The 18,101-nt window shown below is 36.6% G+C and overlaps 1 protein-coding gene across 1 annotated transcript in view; it reads left to right on the top strand.

Moving 5' to 3' along the window:
* LOC149154054 (gamma-secretase subunit APH1-like protein) overlaps positions 1-18,101 on the top strand; it is a 140,282-nt gene that overhangs the window by 66,602 nt on the left and 55,579 nt on the right. Inside the window, exon 3 of the mRNA XM_089440562.1 lies at positions 15,317-15,402. Coding sequence (XP_089296688.1) covers positions 15,317-15,402 — 86 coding nt within the window. The remainder of the gene's footprint in view (positions 1-15,316; positions 15,403-18,101) is intronic.

The raw sequence follows: 18,101 nt of genomic DNA, 5'->3' as shown, positions 1-18,101 counted from the left end.
CTACAACAGAGTAGCCAGCAGACATCTTCACTAAGCCTCTTGGTCCTGATGAATTTGTAAAATTCAGAGGGTCTATAGGTGTTGTAAATAGATTGAGCATTAAGGGAGGGTATTAGAATAATGCTATTTTAGTGTTTAATGCTCATCTATGATTGTAATTAGCAGTTTCTTGTTAGAAACTTGCTGTTTCTATATTCTTAGTAGAAACTTGCTGTTTCTACTTTCTTAGTAGAAACTTGCTATTTCTGTAAATACAGTTGTATTATTTATTGAGCTTTACTGCTCATTGTAAATCAATTCAATCCATTCATTGATTAAATGAGAGTATAAATGACACTGTAAATCTACAGGAAGATAAACCAGTAGTGGTTTTTGGTCCACATGTAGAGGAAGTAGATTCTTCAATACCTCTTTTTTATATTTCCTTATTGGTTCATGATTTCCTCCTACATAATTGTATGTTTGATTCAGGAGCTTCACATAATCTTATGCCTTTGTCAGTGATGAAGCAACTAAATCTACAAGTGACCAAACCTTATAGGGACTTGTATTCTTTTGATTCAAACAAAGTCAAGTGTCTGGGGGTTATTAAGGATCTGGCAATGTCACTAGCCCAAATTCTAGCTAGAAGCTTGGTCATGGATGTAGTAGTAGCAGATATCCCTGCTAGATTTGGAATGCTTCTATCTAGGTCCTGGGGGGCTAAATTGGGTGGTGTTTTGAAACTGGATTTTACATATGTTGTTATACCGATTTTTGGTGGGGAAGAGAGGAGATTGTACAGAGAAACTAGATTTGTAAAAACAATTACAAAAAATGGAGCAAGTAATTCACTTGTATATAGCCAGGAGAAGGATGACTTTGCTTGTTTCACACTGCATGATAATGTAGAGCTGGTTGAAGATAATCAGAAGTAGCTTACTTCAGCCAATGTAATTACAGAGCTGCAAACTGAAGGAGTGTGGAAATGCTTCTTTGATGGAGCTTATTCCAAGGAAGGAACAAGTGCTGGTTTTCTTCTAATTGCACCTGGAGGTAATATGTTCCCTTTTTCCTTTAAATTAGAGTTCGAGGCAACAAACAATGTGGCAGAATATGAGTCCTTGATTATTGCTTTACAAATAGCTAAACAGATGGGAGTTAAGTCAATTTCTGCTTTTGGAGATTCGGAGCTGATTATTAAGCAAATAAAAGATCACTGCCAAACAAAGCACCCTAGGCTTAGGGCATACAGAAATGAGGTATGGGATTTGATTGAGAACTTTTTTGAAGCTTTTAACATTCAATTCATTCCAAGAGATGAGAATAGATTAGCAGATTCATTGGCTGTGGCTGCTAGTACTTTCAAGCCTCCTATTAATCCAAGACTAAGATACGAGATAGAGATGAGACACAGACCCTTTGTTTCTGATAATGTTAAGAATCAGAAAGTTTTTGAGGATGATCAGCAGATTAAGGAGTTTTTGACTATGGTTGAAGAGTTTCAGGGCATAGAAATTGATCAGGATGAAGAAGAAACAATAGAAGTTGCAGAAGTCAGTGGTTTAAAAGATTCAATAGCTAATCAGAAAATCTTTCAATTGAAAGATAATATTATGCCAAAGGGACTTGTTCCCCTTGAAAGACTTTTTAATCCCAATGATGTGGCTGTTGACTCAGGGAAAATTTCACAGGAGGAACACATTCAGGATCACAACCTTGGAACTCAGGAGAATCCTAGGTTAGTGAAATTATTTAGTGGAGTTCCACCTAATTTTCAAGAAAGATATATTAAACTTTTTAAGAATTATGTTGATGTCTTTGCATGGTCTTATGAAGATCTCAAAACCTATGATGTAAATATTATTCAGCACAAGATTCCCTTGAAGGAGGGAATTAAACCCTACAAACATAAGCTTAGACAGATAAATCCTCTGCTTCTACCATCAATTGAAAAGGAGGTCAAGAAGTTGCTTGATGCCAAAATAATAGTTCCACTTAGGTATTCTGATTGGGTGGCTAATTTAGTGCCCGTGAGAAAGAAAAATGGAGAAATAAGGTTATGTGTGGATTTTAGAAATCTCAACAGGGCTTCTTTGAAAGAGATCATGTGCTGCAAAAGGTAACGAGATCTTTTAGAATGTCAATGCTAGATGGATTTTCTGGTTATAACCAGGTGGCTGTGGATAAGGAGGATCAAAAGAAAACGACGTTCACAACTCCCTGGGGAACCTTTATGTATGCCAGAATGCCTTTCGGATTGATGAACGCAGGTGCTACATTTCAAAGGGCTATGGACATTGCTTTTGTTGGAGATAAGTTTGTAGTAATATATTTGGATGATATTACTGTTTTCTCAAAGTCTGATGAAGAACATTTGGACCATTTGAAAAAGACTTTTGATAAATGTAGAAGATTTGGACTTTCCTTAAATCCCAAGAAATCCATTTTTGCTCTGGAAGAAGGAAAACTATTGGGGCACATTGTTTCCAGAGATGGAGTGAAGATAGATCCGGCCAGAGTACAAGCTGTGCAAAAAATACCATTGCCTAGGAGTAAAAAGGATATTCAAAAGTTTCTGGGAAAGATAAACTTCCTGAGAAGATTTGTATCCAACTATGCAGAAATTGTAAAAGAAATTACTAATATGCTAAAGAAGGAGAATGAAGTGAATTGGACCAAAGAAGCTAGAGAATAATTTTCCAGGATTAAAGAGGCATTATAGGCATCTCCAGTCTTAATCAACCCTGATTACCAAAAGCCTTTCCAAGTTTTTTCATTCGCATCATCAAGTTCAATAGTTGCTGTCTTACTGCAGAAGAATGATGAAGAGAAAGAGCAGCCAGTTGCATTCTTTAGTAAGATTCTTAGGGATTCTGAGCTGAAATATAATATTCTTGAGAAACAGGTGTATGCTTTGGTAAAAGCCCTGAAAGCTTTTAGAACTTATGTGTTGCAGTCACAAATCATTGCTTATGTGCCAAATGCTGCAGTGAAAGATGTATTACTACAGGGAGATGTAGAAGGCAGAAGAGGAAAATGGATAGCCAAGATCCAAGAATATGATTTGGACATAAAACCCACAAAGTTGGTGAAAGGACAAGGATTGGAAAAAATGTTGACATAATCAAACTTTCAGGCATTGGGAATCAACTTGCTGGCACTTGTGGATGAAAAAGCAGCTGAAGAAAGTGAAGGAAAGCAAGATCCAGGTATGAAGATTAGGTATAAATTTTTGTGTTCAGAATGGTATAAGCATATAATTCATTATTTGTGCTTTCTTTCCTGTCCCCAATCCTTAGATAGAACAAAGTATAGGGCACTAAAGATCAAGGCACAACCATATGTGATTGTGGAAGGCAGATTGTACTAGAAGGATCCTGCTGGAATTTTATTGCTATGTTTAACAGAGGATGAATTTACAGAAACAATCAAAGATTATCATGAGGGGTTATGTGGAGGACATTATAGTTGGAAAGTAACTGCACATAAGATCCTTCAGGCAGGATTTTATTGGCCTACTTTATTTGGTGATACATATAAGTTTGTTAGAAGTTGTCAGAAGTGTTAGCTTTTCGCCGAGAAAAAGAGATTAGCTCCTTTACCTTTGATTCCAGTTTTCATAGAGGAGCCATTTAGACAATGGGGATTGGACTTTGTTGGAGAAATCAATCCACCTTCAAGTAGACAACACAAGTGGGTTCTCACAACAACTGATTATTTCACCAAATGGGTAGAGGCTATACCTACTAAGAAAGAAAATGATCAAATAATAATGAAGTTCTTGGAGGAGAATATTTTCAGCAGGTTTGGATGGCCCATCAAAATTATAACAGACAATCCTCAAGTCTTCAATTCAAGTAAGTTTATTGCTTTTTGTCACAATTATAATGTTACTTTGTCCCATGCAACGACTTGCCATCCACAAGGAAATGGATTAGCTAAATCTACTAACAAAACTTTGATGAAGATCCTTAAGAAAACCATTGCAGAAAATCAAAGAGATTGGGATTCTAAGTTAATGTTTGCTCTGTGGGCTGCTAGAGTAACTACAAGAAGATTTACATGGAAATCACCTTTTGAATTAGTATATGGAACCCAGGCTCTGTTTCCAAGTCAACTTGTGAAACCGGTGATTGCAATGATTCAAGAGGCGAAAGAAGAACCAAATGCTTTGATAAGAATAATGAATAAAGTGGTGGAGCTAAGCGAGAACAAGGACAAGGTAAGAGACAACTTGATTATGTATCAATCCAAGATGAAAAATATTTTTGACAGAAAAGCCATGGAAATTGATTTTAAACTTGCAGATTTAGTATTGAGATGGGATACCAGAAGAGAAGATAAGGGTAAACATGGGAAGTTTGATCCTCTCTGGTATGTCCCTTTTAGAATTGCTGAAGTAAGATCCAATAATACCTTCATTCTTGAGAATCTTGATGGTGAAACTCTATAGCTGCCTGTCAATGGGCAAAGCATTACTTCCATTTCTGAGGAATAAGCATCATTTCATTGTAAATACTGGAGTGAAATCAGTGTACAAATGCCATAGAATTTAAATTTATGTGAAGCAATATATGACTCCATGCCCGGAGTGAAGGCATTAATCTGTGGTTCTTAATGCTTCTGTGGCAAAAGCACTATCCCTAGGTGGAGCCAGATGTTGTAACATGCATTTTTGTTGCTTGTAGTATTCATTTTTCATTCAAGAACTTGAAAATATTTCAAAAAATAGATAAAAGCAAGAGGAAGAAGTGATAATGGTATATCGGAAATCGCTAAAGGAACAAATAAGAATAAAAGAATCAGCCTCGGTATAGCCAAGGATCAAATCAAATCATAATATAAATGGTTATATGTAGCCATTACCAATATATATATATATATATATGCGATTAAATCGCAATCGCAAATCACAGTGGGCAGTTATAACATAGCATCTCAGCTTTGGCCGATTGCGATTCGCGATAGTCGGACCCGAAACACATATATATTATGTTTTAAAGCCCCAGAACCACAAGATACTGAAGAAATGGCGCAAAGTCAAAGCGAGTGGACAGATGAAGAATGAACACACAAGAACCGTTGGATCTTGGAAATCAATGGATGAGGTCGAAGGGAATGAACGATCCAGACTTAATTATGTAGATAGGAATCAAAGATTGAACGACAGAGATTAACCAGAAGCGGTGGTGGAAGAGAAATTCGAAGGTGCATCGCCGTCGTCGATGGTCGAAGATCTACGGTCATCGGGCGCGAACAAGTCTGGGTGTTAACCAAGATGAAGGGCAGATTTAAAGCCATAAGCGGGATTTCGGGCGGATGCAAAGTGGTAAATGGTATTTAGAGGAAAGCACCTGATTCCATTCAATGGCTGACATGTAGCACTAGAGGAGAGAGAAAAACCGCCCGTTTCGGGCGGGTAACTCTCGTGCAAGTAGTCCACCCGAAATTGATATCAACGGTCGGATCCTAGGGTTGAAATCTACGGTAGAGAATGGCTGGACCTGAAAATATATACATTATGTTTTAAACTCTCGGCGTGTTTGTTATATCGCACATTGTTAAGTTTTGTAGTGATATATCATTCGAAAGGGCGATTGCGATTTGTGATGGGAAGTCAATGAAGCACTGAAAAGGCGGAACTGATGGGTTTATGCAACAGATTTAATTCTTTTTGAGTTCTGCGGTAAACCAAAGGTTTGCGTTAATTTCGTTGTATAAAGGGAAAATCAGTGTTAAAGTCGAGTCCGAAGAAAAGGCAGTTGGGCATGTTTTCCTTGTGTTTTGGCCAATTGAAATGCGCCCAATACATGCGTAAGCCCAGGTTTACTCAAGTCAAACACAGTTCATTACGGCTAAAGCGGATTAAGCATTATTAAAGCATCCATAGAGGAACTTAAGAGTTGATTAACAACGCAAGCCAGTAGTTATCGTCATCTTCTAAATTCAGTTATTTTCCTGTCATTTCATGTTCTTTGAGGTGTCTTTTATCCTCTGTGTAAAATTCTATAATAGTTTTTACTTCAGATAGTTAGAGAAACAGTTTAGTAGTTTGACAGTTTCAAAGATCAGCGACTGTTTCACAAATGTATAAAAGGAGCAAAACTTACAGAGAAGGGGTTCGAATTTTGGAGAATCTGGAGACTAAGCCACCGTATTCCTGATATAGTTGTTGATTAATGAAAGAATCAGAAGTTTCCATGAATTGTTGGGTATAATTTTGTAACTTCTTTGTCATGTGTCACCTTATGTTTTCTTCTTTCAAGTATAGTAATGAAGCTGCAGGTCTTTATTTGCTTATGTAAATAAAGTTAAAATCCCTTAAAAAGAGCGCTCCTATACTTGAAGTTTTCATCTTCCTTTATAAGTTATAGATAATAGTTTTTGTGTAAGGCAGCGTATTATCTTTAACTTCCCCAAGGGTCACAGACAATAATTTCTGTGTCAAGTAGCATATTGTCTATGATTCAGTTCTCATTTTCATAATTCTTCTAAGTGACGGATAGTAGGTTCTGTGTTAAGCAACATATTATCTTAAACTTCTCCTTCAAGCTTTCTTCATTCATCATTTATATCTTGCAACAAATGGCATTTTGAGATTTTCCGGTCACATATATATTAAGGGTTAAAGACCAAGTTTTCCAGGTCCATTTAAGAATACAACAAACAATAAAGTGACAACAACAAACAATAATCATTAATGTCTTAAGCACAATTTTTCCACAGCCAGGAAATTGGTTTCTTAAGGTACAACAGTTGGGGTGACGGCTTGAAGGTTGAGCCCCTAATGCATCTTAGTCTGTAGAGTCAATGTATATTACCATGCTAGATTATCTCTGAAATTTCTGAATTTGACTAGGTCTAAGTAGGATTTTTTAATAATTAAAAATTTCCCACAAAATAGGATTTTTTAATTAATTTCTATGTAATGATGTAAATAAGTGGCCTTAAGAAATATCTGGGGCGTGTGACTACTCAAAATTCATCCTCAGAGGCCCAACATTAGCGTAGGACCCATTTTGAAGATCAAAAATCGACTTATAGTCCCTCGATAGTCAATTTTTTAATTTTAGTGGCAAAAAAAAGGAAAAAAATTAAAAAAAATCAATAATTGGCAAAATTTATAAAATTTTCAAAGTCAAAGAAAGTCAAACATGTGACATGGCAATTCCAGTGAAGGTCAAAGGTGATGGGGCAATCATGTGGGGCTTGCCAGGCAAGCTACAACTCAAAGTCAAAGAAAGTCAAAGGGTGGTCAAAAGGTAGTCAACAACTATCACGTAAGTTCATGAGGCAACGTATGGTAAAGGTTCCAACTTTGATTTAAATGTAAAAAGATTATGGTATGAAGTTAATAAAGGGAGTTGGACCCCACCTCATGATCTACGTATAACTCAACAAAGAGACAAAAGGCACATGCCAAATACAAAGGTCCACGTTGGCCCACCTAAAGTTCAATGCACATGTCACAAGAAACTCCACGTAGCAATAGAAAATCAGCACATGGTTTAAATCAATTTGATGGGATTTGATTGAGAGAAACATGGGGTATGTCTCCACCAATCTAGATTCTACACTCTTCTGCCACACGTGTACACAACAACTGATGAACAAGATATATGTACAACAAATCAACTTGTATGTTGCAACCTATAGGCAGAGCATAAACGCAACCTATGATAGGAGTTGGTTGGCACTTGGAAAAGGTGTCATTATCTTAGTTTTGGTTGGAGATGATTAAGGGACGTGCTCCCTTCCACCCCCCTTATTTATACACTTGGTAGCCACCAAAGATATGCACATGAAGAAGAGGTTGTACGCTGGCTAGAATAGGACAGAAATGCACAGTTAATTGAAGCTACATACAACAGTCAAACAACCACTTGGAAGTGCGTTGGAGCATTGAGAGCTTCACCATTGCTACACTTGTCATTTGACCTTTCATTGGGATTTTCTCCCATAGTTCTATTTATATGAGCCTTTGGTTCTCATTTTGAATCATTGTTACGATCTATTGTGCTTGGGGAAGCCTCTGCTCTTATGTACACTTGTTCTCAATTTCAATAAAAAACTTTGGGGTTCATTCATGAGTTGTTGTTCCATTGGAGTATGATGATTGGCTCACTATTGGTATAATTTCCTTTGCTCATGCTTTGATCTATTTTATTTCCATATGCTCTTATAGATTTGTTAATGTAAAGATATCTTGCATTGACAATTGATTTAGAAGTATGCTCTAGGTGTAGAAAATCTCTAGTTATTTTCTAATAAATTTCTAGAGTTTTCTTATCATTGCTTATTTGATAGATTTATATGGGACTAATCTTTGATTGAAGTTTTGTAGAGGAAAATCTTTTTGGATCAAATATCAAGCGTGAGGGGAAGTCTTTGGAGAGACCAACCCACTCTTGACACATTCTCCAAGGATGTTTCATTGGTTTTTTGAATTCCATAGTTCATCTTACGAAGTGATTTTTTACAGGGATTTTCTTTGACATAGCTTGTATACAAACAAATACTTCATAATTTAAATCTCTTTAAAAAATTGTACTTTCGTTGATCTAGCTCTTTAAGAGCATTTCCCAAACTAGACAAGTTATAGGGTTCACTCTCATCATTTGATTTGGTTTTGTATCATATTTACATGTTCTTTTTACATTAATGTCATCTTAGTTTTGTAGCCCATATTTGGAGTTTTGACACAAGTGCCTTGAGGAAAAACTATTGAAAACTCTAACTACTTCTCTTGTAAGACCTCTCAAGCATTCAAGGTCTATTCCAAGGAGGTCGTGGACACTCGAAGGAGCTGCTAAGAATGCTAGGCCGTGGGCCTTTGGGAGCTTGTAATTTTCTGATTTTAGAAAGGCTTCATTGCCTTTTGAGGTTGCTATAGTTTGGAGAGATATTCTAGTCATTTCTAGCTCTCATCTTGTATAAATTCCCTTCATCTTTCTGGTAGCCCTTTAAGAGGCTTTTACACCATTGTTATATCTTAGTAAAAATACTTTTTTTTTTTTTTTTTCTTGTGGGAGCTTCGGTTTACCCAAGGCATCCTTTCTCCTCATTTGGAAGGAGGATTCTGTGTGGGTGGAGTAGCTTTGTGTTTCACTTTTCCATTTCCACATTTTAAAATTAACACAACCTCACCATCACATTTCAATTTCTAAATTAAATTTTGGTACAAGTTTCATTTGATGCTTTGCCTTTCAATTTTTTGTTTTGAATTACAAGTTGATATTTTGTTTTAAAACAACTCATTTCTTACATGCAAGTATCTCAATTTGCGTGCCAAGTTTAATTTAATTATGTGACATTTGCTCTCTTTACAATTTGTCTCACAATATGCTGATTTGTGGTTTTGCTAATTTATTTTCAAAGCACACTTTACAAGCAAGCATTCACACTTGGCTTCATCTCATAAGTTTATTGTCTATTGGCATTTACGTGGAGCAATATACAATTTCATTTACTTATGAACATTATGTTCTTATACCTTGTATAATTTTGAGATCAATTGTTCAAGTTATATCATTGAGAGCATTTCCATTCACTTGAGGCAATTCGTCTTTTTGAAAGCAAACTTACTTGCATCACTTTAATTCACTTACAAGCTAATTTCCTTTTTTCCAATTGAAGTTACATTTACAATTTACTTTGAGCATTATCTCATTTCCACTATTTTGAAGCATTGCAAATCTCTTTGGGAAAACTTGCATTTACATTTAGGCATTTTAGTATAGTTTGCATTTTAACTCAATTAACTTCTAAGCAAAAGCTTGGTTGATAGATATCATAGGGAAAAAACTTTCTTGGAAAATTCTTCCAATTAGTATGAAGTAAGGTAAAGAGTGTGTGACCCTGTAGTTATGAAGGTGGCTTGCCCCCTTGTAGGAGCAAAGACACACGCTGTCTCGTAAGGCTGAGGGGAAGGGTATCGTTAATGACACCATCATGTCCTTAGCCCTTTTTTCTTACAGTCACCCCAATTTTTACCCTTTGGCAAGAGTTCAAGAGGAAGATCTCTCACATAGAGTAGGCATTTAGTTTAAAATTAACCAAGATAATTGCATCTAACCTTAGTTAAGTGCATTTCATATTAATTCACTTTACTTTTCAAGCTATTTTACTCTCAATTTATTTATATGCTTGTCATGATGAAAATGCCTTGAATTGGTTATCTTGTAATATCTCATTAGGCAAGTACCATATCTTTCATTTTGCAAGTGAAGTTTTAGTTTGTTTCATTTGCAAGTTATTTTATATTGCTTCTTTACATACTTTAGAATTGTGAATGGTTATATTTTGAAAGCATTTCTTTGAGAGCAATTTTAAATCTTGCAAGTGATATCATTTTTTTCTAACATCTATTTGAATGACAGGGTTATTTGTGGTTCACTTTGAAACATTTCATTTCTAGAGCAAGCATTATTTATTTTGTAGCAATGTTGAAGATACTAGTTTTATATGGTCATCTTTTATTTATGTGTTGATGGCTATTCAAGTGTATTTCGTTTCATATTGCTCATAATCTCAAGTAATCCAAATTAATCTTGACATCCCCTAGGAACTTCACATCACCTTTTAACTTAGTTCTTCATTTAGGGACCACCCTCCTTAGCTTACCTAAGAGAGAGCTTAAACGGAGAGAGTTGGGAATAGGTGACAACCCCATCTCTTGATTTTTCCACCAACCACACCTTGTGGGGTTAAGGGCTTTTCTCACTAACTTAGGTGTGTGTGTGTGTGAGGTGGCAACAACATGCCTTTGACTTAGAACATGCTTTTATATGTCCCCACTTATTAATTATATATTTTTTTGTTGCAATTTTCTTGCCTTTTTATCTTCACCTTTGGAAAAAGTGGGTTTTCATGGTAAATAACCTTTTTTTGACCGCTAGAGTGGGTACTAGGCATAGTTTTAAAATTCGGCCGTTTCGAAACGTTTCATTGCCCTCAGGATTGACTAGGTTGAAGAAACGACTCGTTTGGCCGAGTCAGCCATGACTCGGCCAACTCGGCCGAGTCACAAACAACGGCCCGTAACCCAAGTAAAACAACGATTTAACATTATTTTAATGAATTTTTAAGGTGTTTTCTGATTGGTTTGGACTCCAAGGTGTTATATGAATTAGCTAAATGTTATTTGGGGTCCATTTCCCCCTCCCAAACCCTATTTAACACACTCAAATGCTCTCATTCTCTCACAACAATCTCATGCATTTGAGTGAGAACTTCTTTGAGAGTTAGTGAGCAGTTCTTGAGCTTGTTTTTGGAGCAGCAGTGAGGAGTCTTGGGGGAGCATTGTAGCTGGAGTGAGGAGCTTCTTGGGCAGCCATTTGGAGCAGCATTGAGGAGCTGATTCTTGGAGCAAGCTTGAGGAGGCAGTTTGTGCTTGGAGGTATTTTTTTCACCTTTATAAATCTGTTTTTGCTTATTAAATTTTAGGTGCATATCTAGAAAGCCTAGAGAGTGGTTTTTGTCAAAGAAATGAACATTGAATCAATGTTTTTTTTTGTTCTTTTCATTTTCAGATTGTTTGCTTTCATTTCCTAGTCAAAAAATGGCACCTAGAGTGAGAGATCCTGCTTGGGCATATGTTGAAATGGTTGATAGTCAAATGTAATGCAAATTTTGCTATAGGAAAATTAAGGAAGGTCATGGGGGCATTAATAGGTTAAAACAACACTTGGCAGGGATTAGAGGCCAATTACCCCATGTACCTCACCAGAAATTGGGGAGATTAGGAAGCAATTGTTGGCCAGCTTTGAGAAACTTAAAGAAGATAAGGCTAGGCAAAGAGACATACAGACTGAAATTGGGAGGAAGAGGGAGATACAAAAAATGATGGCTACCAACCCCCATTATGATTTTGAGGGTTCTTCCTCTATCCCTCAAACTGATACATCCAACCCTTTCCAATATGTTCCTCCCTCTTTTGGTTCTGTTCAAGATAAGGGAAAGGATAGAATGAAAAAGGGTGATGTGACTATCAAAAGTTATTTCACTCCCTCCTCTCCATCAGATGCACATGGTCCTGAAGTTAGTAAAAGTCAAATGCAGCCCACTTTAGATGACCATTGGAAGAAAGAATTGAGGGAGACTGCTTGTGAGTACATAGCTAGATGGTGGTATGATGCTGATATCCCCTTTAATGCTGCTCGTTCACCATATTATGAGCCTATGTTTGATGCCATACATGCTGTTGGAAAAGGCTTCAAAGGCCCTACTATGCATGAGCTAAGGGGGTATCGTTTGCAGAAAGAAATTCAATCCATTAATGAGTATTTGAAAGAGTTCAAGGACTCATGGGCAAGAACAGGATGTACCATCATGTCAGATGGATGGACTGATCAAAGAAACCGTACCATCATAAACTTTCTTGTTGTCTGCCCACAGGGAACCATGTTTTTAAAATCAGTTGATGCATCTGATAAGGTAAAAGATGGCCACTTGTTGTTTAACCTATTGGATTAGGTTGTTGAGGAGGTGGGGGTGGTTAATGTTGTTCAAATCATCACAGATAATGCCTCTAACTATGTTCTTGCTGGTAAACTGTTAGAGGAAAAACACAAGACCATCTTTTGGACCCCATGTGCTGCACATTGCATAGACCTCATGCTTGAGGATATTGGAAAAATAGATTGGGTCAAAAACACTATAGATCATGCCAAAAGCATAACAAAATTTATCTACAATCATACATTGATTTTGAGCCTCATGAGGAAACACACTGGGGGCAAGGATATTATTAGGCCTGCCATCACTAGATTTGCTACACATTTTTTGACATTGCAATCTATGCTTTCCCAACATAGAAACTTGCAAAAGATGTTTTCTAGTGATGAATGGAATCAAAGCAATTGGTCTAACAAACTGGAAGGCAAAGAATTGAAAAGGAAAGTCTATGAAGAAACTTTTTGGAGAAAGGCAGCAGAGATTGTGAAGCTTGCTGAGCCACTAGTTAAGGTGTTGTGGTTGGTGGATGGGGAAAGGTTGGCTATGGGCTTCATTTATGAGGCTATGGATCAAGCAAAGGAGCAAATAAAGACGGTATACAATGATAGAGTGGCAAAGTATGGGCCCATTTGGGCAATCATTGATGAAAGATGAAACAATCAACTCCATCGCCCTATACATGTAGCTGGGTATTTTTTGAATCCACGGTATCATTATAAAGCTAAGGAGTCAGGAGCTTTGAGGGGGGAGGTCAGAGATAGACTGATTGATTGCATTGATCGCATGATCCCATTGGAGTCTGATCAACTGGAGATACACCGACAGGTCACAACCTTCAGCAATGCATCAGGTACCTTTGGGAAGAACCTAGCAAAGATTGCAAGAGAAGCAGATGAGCCAGGTAAACAAAAATTTCAATTTTCAAAATTTTAATAGTTTTACTTTTTTTTTTTAAGTTTGTTAAATCGTTTATAATTTGAAAGTTAGATATAATTTGTAATTTTGTTGAGCTAACTCATTACACTCCTATGTTTTTTGCAGCACAATGGTGGGAGGCCTTTGGTGGCCATTGTCCTGAATTGCAAAGGTTTGCAATTCGTATTTTGAGTCAAACTTGCAGTGCATTTGGGTGTGAGCGCAATTGGTCTGTCTTTGAGAGGATTCACACAAAGAAGAGAAACCGTTTGGATAAAAAACGGTTAAATGATCTAGTTTATGTCCAATACAACCTCTGGCTCAGACGAAACCATTTGCTGAACAAAAGACCTGATTCAGATCCCATTGTGTTGGAAGACATTGATCCAACATCAGATTGGGTAGTGGAGAGTCGTCCAGCAGAGTTTGATCCTGATGAGGATCTTGATTTAGATTTAGATATCGAGACATTAGTTGAACTTGAACATGCTGTTCAGTTGAATGCAGATCCCAATCCACCAACCTCAGTCTCACAGTCAGCAAGGACTCTAGTTGTAGGTGCTTCCTCTGCTCAGCGACGACAGAAGCGCAGCCGCATATCTACTCTATCTCAGCTTGCATCTGCTGCAGTTGCACAACCTGCTAGTGGTACCACTTCTACAGTTGCAGTTGGAGATGATGATGATGAGGAGGAGCCATGGGGCCCCCTGTCTGACTCTGATGATGGTCCAAAGATTGATCGACATGATCTTGACTCCTCTGGCAGTAGCTACTAGCCAGTAGTACTAGTACTGGAGTCTGGTCACAATTTACTTTTGTTGTAAAGGCCATTTCTAGCCTCCTTGGTTATGTGTTTTTTGTTTTGAGTCTTTGATCATGTATGACAATTGACTATGTATTGCCATTGGGTACCATTTTTATATGATGGATTGGTTCATGAGCCTACTTTGATCATATGTTGTCTTCCATCTATATTATAATGGTGTGTGTTTGGAAACATGAATGAAAATCTTTAAAATTATGTTTTTTTATAAAAAAAATAAATATTTAATGTATTTTTTACAACGACCGAGTGATTGAAATCGAGCCGGCCGAGTCATTACCGTTTCGGAGTCGGAGTCAGAGTTGATCCTCGGCCGAGTTGGAGTTGGAGTCAGAGTTTTAAAACTATGGTACTAGGATAATGTTGGTGCTTTGAGCATGAATTTTGAGCACCCACATGCCACCAACATTCCCTAGTATCACTTATTAAGTTATTTACATTATTACATAGAAAATTTGAAAGACTTAGTCAAATTTTGTAAGACTCTGGATATGTGACTTTGCATGGTAATATACATCGACCTTAGACATTAGGATACACTCAAGGCTCGGTTGTTTAGCCACACTCCAGTTTTGGAGGTATATGAGTGAAAAAATTTGACTAGTTATTTATTGCTAAAAAGCAAAAATAATTAGTCAAATGAAAAAAACACTCTAGAGTGGAGTCACTTAGTAACCAGGTCCCAAATTGCCTAAGTCTGTTACATAAGTTCATCATGCCAGCGTCCATTTATTAGAATTTCCCCATGGGGGTATGGAATTTGAGAGAATAAAGTAGAAGAGAGAGAAGAAGGGGCAGACATGCCCTGCTGGACTTCTGATCTTCAAAAAATTTAATAACTGCTTCGTTCATTGGGAAATGGGGTCTTTGTTCCCTGCCATGTGCATATGGGCAGGTAACATGACCTTTTAGTTCTTTTCCTTATGCTGTCATGCACTGCTGTTTACTAATTTGGATGACTACGATGAATGTGTCAGCAAAGATTTTTATTATATCTATTATTTCCTTACGACTAAATGCTTTAATAGTAATATCATAGAAAAATATGTTTGCAGTTAGGGAGAAATTATATTCATTGGTGTTAGTTTACTGAAACTTTGGAAAAACTTGTTCATGTCCTTTTTTTTTTTTAAATTTCAGGAAGGTAGAAGCAATTTTGAATGCTCTAGCACAGAAGGTATCAAAGCCTCGTCTTTTTCTAACAGATAAGATGCAGATTGCACTTGGTAATTTCTTATATTCTTCGTGTTTTTGACATATTAATAGAGTTATCTTCTCTTCATTATATTGCCAATTTTATGCTAACAGTGAAACAACACAGAAACAAAAAATTATGCAGAAAAATTAAAAATGAAACAAAACATATTCTGTTATTATATACCGTTTCAAATTTTGAGATGCATTCTGGTAGCTGTCAATTCAGTGAAAGATATAGGCAGTGATTTTGTCAATGATTTCTAGATGCATTCATTATGATTATTTTCAGGTCTTCTAGTTTATACTTTAGTGTCATTATCCCAGAATTAATCTGCTGATGGTCTTTTACCACCTAATGAAGTCTGGCCTTGATGTGATATTACATTATAGTAGTAAGAAATTTTATCTACAAGGTAAATTCATGAAAACAAAAAACATTGAGCAAAAACAACGTGGAGAAATAAAATCATGTGAGTTACTGAGGTTGCAGCATGCAGTTGAGCCTTTTAACATAACAATAATAGTACATTGTTACATGTGGGAATCTTGTTCTTTTGGATTAAAAGCAGCTGCATATGATTTCCTATGCATTTTATTATGCACCTCTACCTTTTTTTATTTTCTCTATTAGATTTTTATTCTCTATATTTTCTTGTTGTTTAGCAGTTAGATTTGACTTTGAACTTCTTCCAATTTTGACATCTTTCAAGGAGTTGCTCTTGCACTCCCAAATTGTACTGAGTTCCTGGATGTACTTTTTAGTCCCATACACCTACTTTTGATGTGATGTAACTTGGCTTCCTATTATATCATGTTCTACATTGCTATCCGGTCACACTGTCACATGTATTTTACTTCTTGGAGATGCTTTTTTATACTTTTACCAACATTATTTAGTGGTTTTACCTGGATACTGACATCAAGTTTGTGATGAATGATTTTTTTAATATCCTAATCACTTGGAAATTTGTATCCTATAGTGAATCAGCTTTTTAAGTTGCACTGTCTAGTGATTCAGATTTTAAGTTTGCACCCTAATTTTATCCAGCCTCCTAGACAGATTATACTTTTTAATTGATATATGTGATTAGTATTTTGAAAATACATGGTTGTCTTTATTACCGCAAAATCTAACACCTTAGTGCAAAGCTTCACTAAGCAACCTAGATCAAGCACAACAATGGGAGTGGTACCACTGTCACCTCAGCAACAACTACCCTCGTTTTAGTGATGGACACAATCCAAAACAAGGGAGACTTCCTTAGTAGATCTCAGGGATCAAGTAACTAATTTGACGTAAGCTAAATGACCCCCAAGGGCTCTACAACAAGATTTTAACTAGGAATAAGGATATAACAATTAGGATTTCGAGTGGATTAAGGTATAATTCCAAAAATGTGAGTTAAAGGGTTCCTATGGCTCAATCTAGAGGCTTAGGTCAACCAATAGAGGCTTAAATAAGTTCCCAAACACATGCAATCAGAAAATTATGACAGCAGTAAGAATGAGCACTGGAATCTATGATAAATTAGGGCTAGATAGAGAGTAAGCAAGAGAATTTATTATAACATTTTTCTGTGTTAAAAATACATATAACAACACGAGAAACCCTAGACAGCAGCCCTAAATTATAGCTGAAAAATGCATGTAAAAATGATATCTTTGCATTTTCGAATAAATGCAAACAAGTCCTAATCCTAGGACAATAATATTGAAGCAAAATAGCGGTGAAAATTAATGATTTTATTGTAACTAAACCCTAATTTACCCTAAAACAAATAAAATAAAAATATTTTTAAGGTTTTAAAAGCATTGGCACGAGAGAGAGAGAGAGACTAGTGCCCTTTCCAAACTAGGGCTAATGGAGTCTAGGAGTAAAAGTCCTTGCAAGAGAGATAAATGTGGATTAAAAGAAATTAAGGGAGACAAATCCATGCCCCTCAACTCTTTAACCTTAGTGTTCTTCTATATTTTTGGAGATTCAAAGGGAAGGAGCTCAACCTAGGTCACCTCAAAAGAAACTTGATGAAAATCTTGTACAAGGAGATTTTAGAGCCATAAAACATCAACGAAACCTTGATAGGATTTTTAGCAAACCCAAACTCATCAATAAGAACAAGATGGAAGAAGATAACTTACATTTGCATAGCACACATCATCATAGATTTGCCAGTAATCATCCAAGAATAAATCGACCTTTTGTTTATATGGATGCTACTAGGTCGATTTCCCCAAAATTTAGTCTAAAAAGCCCTAAAATAATAATATTCCATGATACAAGTTGGATAGGTCACTAGCTGCCCCCGGAAGATAGCTAAATCGATGAAATAACATGAAATTATTCCTCATTTAACACGTGTGAGATGGGTGCTCTCCAAGGGTGATGTCATCATCCAAAATGTGTCTCTCTCCATGAAATTTCGGATGCAAAGCTCCAAGGAGTGCATCTATTCCCAAAGCCATGTATCCTTGTCAAAGGGGTGTCATATCATTATGGAAAGCATCCTCAAGCCCAAGTTCATCTACAAGAGCACCCACATCGCCATCTAGAGCATCAAATAGAGGACGTCATCATGGTAAACAATGTACATTCTCCTCTAAAGGGGTCCATGTCACCATTATCATCAATCATCCTCAAGAGTAGGGAAAAATCCATCAAGTAGGTGCAATGCTAGCTCGGTGGCGTCTTGCCATCTCAAAGGTACACTTGCTCTCAAGGAAATGTTCT

This window comes from Pinus tabuliformis, chromosome 9 (genome assembly GCF_031772625.1).
Source record: "Pinus tabuliformis cultivar Carrire ecotype Pingquan chromosome 9, CPIR1, whole genome shotgun sequence".
In the NCBI taxonomy this organism is placed as follows: Eukaryota; Viridiplantae; Streptophyta; class Pinopsida; order Pinales; family Pinaceae; genus Pinus; species Pinus tabuliformis.
Note: the sequence above shows the minus strand (reverse complement) of the source record. Positions and strands in the feature narration are given on the sequence as shown.